The following is a 6,845-nucleotide window of genomic DNA, read 5'->3' as shown; positions in this document are numbered from 1 at the left end:
TTAGCCACTTTAAATCTGAGCGAAAACACTGTTCAAAATCCGGAAAAATACGCCCGCAAATTTTACGGGAGTTCCAGCATAACTATGCTTGAACTCCCGTAAATTTTACGGGAGTTCCAGGATAACTATGCTGGAACTCCCGCAAATTTTACGGGAGTTCAAGCATAATTATGCTGGAACTCCCGCAAATTTTACGGGAGTTCCAGCAAGTATAATTGTCCAGTATAATATACTGGAGTTTGGAGCACTGGTGCTCCAGTCTCCCGCAAATTTTACAGGAGTTAGCAAAGTATACCGGTCCAGCATAATATGCTGGAGTTCGTACACAAATGCACCAGAACTCCCGTATATTATACTGGACCGGTCCCTATTGCAGCAAAATAGTGGCTATTTTTCATTGACTTGATAAACGCTGGCTATTTTTCATTGACCAGTGTGAAAACTGGCTATACCATGATATTTTAACGAATTTTCCACACACTTCCAATTACGAAGCCCAAGTTATTATGGTCCATGCACATACCCAAACTTTTGAGTCAGCAATGTCCTAATGCACCCCATAGCCAAATATTGATCCTTTGTCAAGTAAGAACAAAATGCTGCTATTTTGCAAGCAAATAATTTAAAAAGTAAATGTATTCCTTTTATGCCTCAAAATAAACTCTACTTTTCTTTAAATAAATAAGATATTACATTTTACAAGAAGTTACATAAACCCCATTTTTACCATTTAAATAAATCACATCTTACAAAAAGTTCACATAATGACACATACCATTTTTTACCTATACAAGTTTCTTTTTCCACTACATTTTGTTTGCTTCCTCAAAAATATCCAAATCAAACTTTTGCATTGGCCAAACATTGAAAACAATGTTATCAACAACACCTGGTCCACGGATCATCTGGGCACTAAAGATATTTGTCCTTTCTATAAAGCCAAGAACTACAAAGCACATAAGTCATCACCCGAAAACAATTTTGAAGGAATTAAAATGGGGGTCCTAAACTACAGCTATCTCTCAGTGACCTCTGCATCCACACCCATATCTCAAGACTCTGCAAATAGTTCAACCCCATCTTCAATTCCAACACAGACCAAGGTAATATTGCCCCAGCAGAAACCTGTGAAATTGTCCACTGGAGTGGTTCCTGGGCACAATGCTGCTCCACCCACTACAACTAAGCTCAGGAAGTATTGGGGTGAGGATGTGGATCCTCTTACCTCTGATGATTATATCTGGAACAAAGAATTTATGGGTCGTATGAAGAAGTATATTCAGGACCCTCAACAAAATCCCCCTTCTTCTCCCTCTGCTCCTGCAAAGGTACAATCTTTAACTACTTTCCTTTTTAGTAATTTGACATATTTCTAAATTTGGAAATAATTCATCCATTTTACCCTTATGAAGATAACATTTATAACCGCAAAGCCCTACAAAGCTTTTACCCGTAAGCGCTTTTAACACCATAAATTTCAAAAGTTTCCTTCTTTTTACTCCGTGGGCAGTCAAACTATCGTCTAAATTGAAACCGAGACGGAGTGAGTAATTAGCTACTTCCGTCCCATTTTATGTGGCATATTTATCTGAGCGACAAGTTTAATAAATAAAGAAACAATTTTGAAATTTGTGGTCTCAAATTAATTGATAGATATTTGCTTAAGGGTAGAATGAGAAGTTTAAAGTTAAATTGCTTCTAAATATAGAAATGGCTCATTATTTAATGAAAGAATACTTTTATCTTTGTCTTTAGAATTTGAACTGTTGTGGCAAATTGTCTGACAAATTGTTCTTGAAGCTACAAGTTTTTCACGTGTCTACTTTTTGATTATTGGCTATTGAACCACCTAATTCTCTGTTTTGTTTCTCTAATTGTGTATATCCTGGTTTTTCTGCATGATGGGCAGTTAACTATCTTGGTCATTCAATGGCTTCCTCCTCTTTTTTATATTTAATAGGAATCTCAATTGTGCGAATGCGTTTTATATGTATGTATAGTACTCTATACTGAAGAAGTTGGGGGGAATCTCTTCAGTCCAGCTGGTCGGCTACTTAAACGCTCACCTTGTTGGCAGTAGCTTTCACTAAGGGATGTCAAATTTTAAAAAGGAAACACATGAAGAAGTCTAGGGGATTCAACACATAGTATATATATACATTAAAAACAAAAAATACCTATCGAAACAGTGTAATTTTCCAGCGAACAGCTATGTGGCTCCATCGTGGGGGTTCGATTCCAACCTTGTAATCCCCTCCCATGTTTCCATTTCCCTCTCCCCCATGTATGATAAGATTTTGTAAAGATACTGAAGAAGTTGCTATTGCTTTATATGGTAGTAAAGACGAATGCATACCAGTTTTGTTAGAATGGTCGCCAAATTTGCTTGTGACTTGACATCTTTACAGGAAGAGACATCGGGATTTCTTAGCTTAAACAGAGTCATGAGTCTTGACAGGTGAGATCTTTTTCTTCTTTTCTTTATAGAGATTTTAGAAATTCCGTTTTCTTCTTAAATTTAATCGCATATGGAGAATGTAGTTTGGAAATTGACTTGACGAAGGAGCTAACAGCCCCTTCAGTACCTGTTCAAGAACCAGAACTCGAAAATACTAGAGTATGTAGTAACTTCAAAACATATGCGTTTTGCAACTTTAAGTATTAAACTTCTTTACTTGCATTCCTAAAAACTAAACTGATTTTCAGCCTCGTTTAAGTGCATCTCAAAGATGGCGGCCAGCACCAACACGACGCGAGCAGGAGCAGTGGGACAAAGCTTCCAAGGCTGCAACTGGGGGCAGTGTACGTCATCGGAACTTGCAATTAGTTCATTTCTTGAAACTTGGTTCGTAATACATATTGAGCAATATGCTTCTCTAACTTGTAATTCTGAAATTTCGATCACACAGGACGTGATGTTCAGGGAATTAAGACGCCCAACAGGGGATCCAAAGGTTTTGGCTGCTCAGTCAAGGGAGCAGTATCTTAAGGTTCTTAATTACCGATTATTCCACATAAATCATTCTTGGTTGAGATCTGTGGAATTTCCAGTTCACCTTTTGATTGTTTCATTTTTTCCTTCTTTGCAGTTAAAGAATAAATTGCAGCTCCTCACACTTGGGATTGGTGGTGTTGGAGTGATTTCAGCTTATATCTCTTATTCTCCTGAAATAGCAGCAAGGTAATCCATTATAGGATTTACTACATGCTTTAATTCCTTTAGGCATCTACTTTAGATTTACTCATGTTTGATTTACTATTGTTGTAGAGGGACAAGGCTCCTATTTATTGCAAATCGCTCCCTCCAATTAGTTTATTGGTCTCTTAAGGTTGCCACTTCGGTAGAATTTCTGGATGAAGGGACTCTTAATTTGCTTATTTATTCTGAAAATGATGTTTGTGATATGTGATGAAACGTATCGCAGCTTCTTTGAATGAAATATCTTAATCTGTTAGTATTCTTTCAATTTCCTCCATCGGAACTGGACTTTTCATAGCTTCTCTTTGCTTAAATATGCTTCTGTTTCTTCAATTAATGTAAGGAATCTTTATCTTGTTCTGTTATTTTGGCGATGTTGCACTAATGCACACAAGCTTGAAAAGGCGGTGCTAATAAACTGTGGCATATACCATTTTTGCAGTTACGGTGCAGGGTTTATTGGTTCACTGATGTACATGCGTATGCTTGGAAACAGTGTGGATTCTATGCAGTCAGATGGACCCAGAGCACTTATCAAGTACACTTTTCATGTTTCAAGATCTTTAGCCAATGGCTCTCTCTATGCATGTTTCTTCTTTTCTCATTTTGGTTTTCATGCAATTTTTTACCATTGCCAAAATGAACATATATCAGTAGTTTTGCTTAAGAAACTGAAATATGCTGATTTCTATGTCACAACTTATTTGTTTTCATCAGGCATATGTGTGTCTTGCTTGATCAGCATGTTAAGAGTACCTAAGTAATAAAGGTCATCATAAGAGGCCTGAGTCCGGGGTAAAAAGCAAAGTATATGTCTGTTTGTCTTGTGCGCATTCCGATTCCTGTTCCCTTACTTGCAACATTCTCTCCGTTGTCTGCCCTTTGGGCAAGAAAATCAATGAACTACTCCATAAGAAGATGATTAAGAATTAAAATACAATTATAAATACGAAGAAGAGGAGAAGGACTGGGGTCAAACTATTTCACACTAGGTGTGTTTTATCTATTGATCGGTCAGGGAACCACCAGAAAAAATTGGATCCTAACTGGAATTGTATCCTTTTTGTATAGTTCTCCAGAGTGTCCAAAATAAGCTGCCATTTTACAACACAAACTTATCTGGAAGAGCTGAAGAAACTGATCTTGATCAGCAAGTTGTAAATGAATAAGCAAACATTCAATGAAGAAAGACACTTGGTCAAATTTTGATAGGTAAATGTACAGTTTTAGTAATTCTACTTACAAAGTAACATTAAGAAGGTGTGTGCAAAAGGGACCCGTACTCCTTTTACTGACACAAGGATTCCATGAAGTCCAACAGTCCGTAATTACATTGTTCATCCTACACTGGAAAACCAAAGGGTATAAAGTTGTATACCCCATGTTGTGTATACAAAGAAGAAAAACTTAGTCAATTGAAAATAAAGAAAAGGATTTGCATCGGATAACCTCATTGTGTGGTCTGTCTTGATTGATTCTTGTATTAGCTCAAAACATAGCATTACTTGTTTCTTTGTTTTACATGTATGACGACTCATGCCAGTTAAAAATAGGATGCCAATTGTCCCTATGCATTTTGCATGTGTTACAATCCCACAGTTCAAATTCAATTTTGAAAATGTTTATGGAGCATCCGTTAGTACTTTCTCAGAGTTATATCATATCGTCATTCTTGAAGCAGAGTTGTACTTGATCAGTCAAATTGTAGTTCTTCCCCGCTTGCCAGCTTCATGTTTCCATGAATGGAAGTATTAACCCACAGACCGAAATAGAAACCAAAGGCTTGCACAATAGATGATTCTGTAGTTTGGGACTAAGAAGAGTAGCTATATCCCTAGAAAAGGACTACTTTGTGCTTTTATTGATAATCTTACCAAAAGGTTTTACTTGCAGGGGAGCTGTTGGGCAGCCAAGACTATTAGTTCCTGTTGCTTTGGTCATGATTTTTAACCGGTGGAATGGGTAAGATCTACCACTATTACCATCTTGAATAAAAATATATATGGTTAGAGATTCAATTTTTATGGAATTTCCCTTCTTGATTTCCTTCTTTGACATGAAGGACAATAAAAACCATTAAGTTCCATGTGGACGTCAAGCAAGTTGTTAGAAAATGTATTTCTTGAGAAAATTGTAGCTAAGGAAAGTAATTTTTTTCTTGCACTTGTTTGTGTCAGAGAAGCTTAAACAAGACGAACCTGTTTCTTTTAAAGCTCCTACAGTATTCGCATGACACAAGTTGGAAGAATCATTCCTATTGAATAATTTTAACCCATTTTTTTCACAATTTTCCTGCTTATTCAGCACATGAAAACGCAGGAGAGTTAACTTTTTCTGCACTTCTCTTTTCCGACAGTTGTAGCCAAAGAATACCTTAACGACTTCTCTTTCGTTGTTGTAGTGCAAGTATTAATGCTTATACCTTGTGGAGAGTCGCTTAAGCATCTGGTCTTTCAAATTGCTATATTGGTTTCTTTGCAGGATCCTAGTCCCCGAGTATGGATTCATGCACCTCGAGTTGATACCCATGCTGGTGGGATTTTTCACTTACAAGATTGCAACTTTTGTCCAAGCAATCGAGGAAGGTGTAACAATTGTTCGAAATAAAACACAAGCTTAGCTCTAGTTTCTATGATTTACATCCACTTCTGATGAAAATAGTAGGTATGCTTCGATTCGACTGTCCCATCTAGATTCTTTATCTTGATTTCAAATTACTAGGAATCTAGATTGAACAAAATGTGTTTAAATTTTCTCATGTTCCATCCTTTTTTGCCTGCATATCTTGCTCTCACACTCTATATTTCTTGTTGCAGAGGCAAACTTCACGAAGATCTTTAAACATGGATTCAAAAGATCAGCTAGAACGTCTATACTGGTTTATCTCTCCATACCGTGATAGGAACAACAAACAATTGAAATTGTGGGGGAAGTCGAATGGGTTCTCAATTTATCACAGAATGGATAGAACAATGGGAAAATCGTGATTTCCTCGTGTAAATTCTTTTAGCTATATTTTCTGAGTGTCAATTGAAATATTTGAAGAAAAGAAACTTTAAGGTGATAATGGCAAATTCATATTCGTAAGTTTATGTTCAAATTTGTTTTCGAACTATCTAAAATTATTTATCCATATCCTTCATCGAAAGTTTGCTTAAAGAATGACCTTGTCATTATCAAAAATATTATATATACCCTTCATTTCTAACGAAACTCCAATCGGCATATTAAACGCCAAAATATTGAAATCTCGGGGATTGTCCAATGTTATTAAAGAGGAAGCCTGTAGACGGAATGAAAGGAGTTAGTTTTACTAATGAAGTACGAACTCTTATATAGCGCAAAAGTACAACAAATCTTCTGGAAAATAGAGATGTGGTCAACTTAGAGGGCGCCCGCCTCCTCTTCAGATGTGTCCTCGACAACCCGGCGGTTCTTTGGTCTCCGCTTTTGGGGGGCAGGAGTGCTTGGTCGCTTGGGTTTCCTTTTCCTCAACCAATTCAATTGTGTCAGCCTTGAGATTGGTCTAAGATTCTGTTATGAGCTGGCTGGACAAAGATGGATTGAAGGTCAGATAGATTTGAGACGTAAGACCTAACAAACTCCTAAATAAAAGGCTAACAAAACGATACAGATAAAAGATACA

At 36.8% G+C, this 6,845-nt stretch overlaps 1 protein-coding gene across 1 annotated transcript; it reads left to right on the top strand.

The window, feature by feature from the left end:
- Positions 1-950: 950 nt before the first annotated feature.
- On the top strand, positions 951-6,299 carry LOC109212690. The gene is made up of 10 exons (XM_019376361.1): positions 951-1,328; positions 2,409-2,458; positions 2,542-2,617; positions 2,707-2,802; positions 2,910-2,990; positions 3,090-3,181; positions 3,642-3,737; positions 5,093-5,161; positions 5,681-5,863; positions 6,016-6,299. The coding sequence occupies exons 1-9, from the start codon at positions 996-998 to the stop codon at positions 5,817-5,819; spliced, it is 1,032 nt and encodes a 343-aa protein (XP_019231906.1). The 5' UTR covers positions 951-995; the 3' UTR covers positions 5,820-5,863; positions 6,016-6,299.
- The last annotated feature ends 546 nt before the right edge of the window (positions 6,300-6,845 follow it).

Source organism: Nicotiana attenuata, unplaced genomic scaffold (assembly GCF_001879085.1).
Source record: "Nicotiana attenuata strain UT unplaced genomic scaffold, NIATTr2, whole genome shotgun sequence".
NCBI classification, from domain to species: Eukaryota; Viridiplantae; Streptophyta; class Magnoliopsida; order Solanales; family Solanaceae; genus Nicotiana; species Nicotiana attenuata.
This window is presented reverse-complemented; position numbering and strand designations above follow the sequence as displayed.

Coding starts and splice junctions, on each gene's coding strand:
- LOC109212690 (XM_019376361.1), top strand. CDS start 996: ATGGGGGTCCTAAACTACAGCTATCTCTCAGTGACCTCTGCATCCACA. Junction 3,182..3,641: donor TCTCCTGAAATAGCAGCAAG/GTAATCCATTAT, acceptor CCATTTTTGCAG/TTACGGTGCAGGGTTTATTG. Junction 5,162..5,680: donor ATTTTTAACCGGTGGAATGG/GTAAGATCTACC, acceptor GTTTCTTTGCAG/GATCCTAGTCCCCGAGTATG.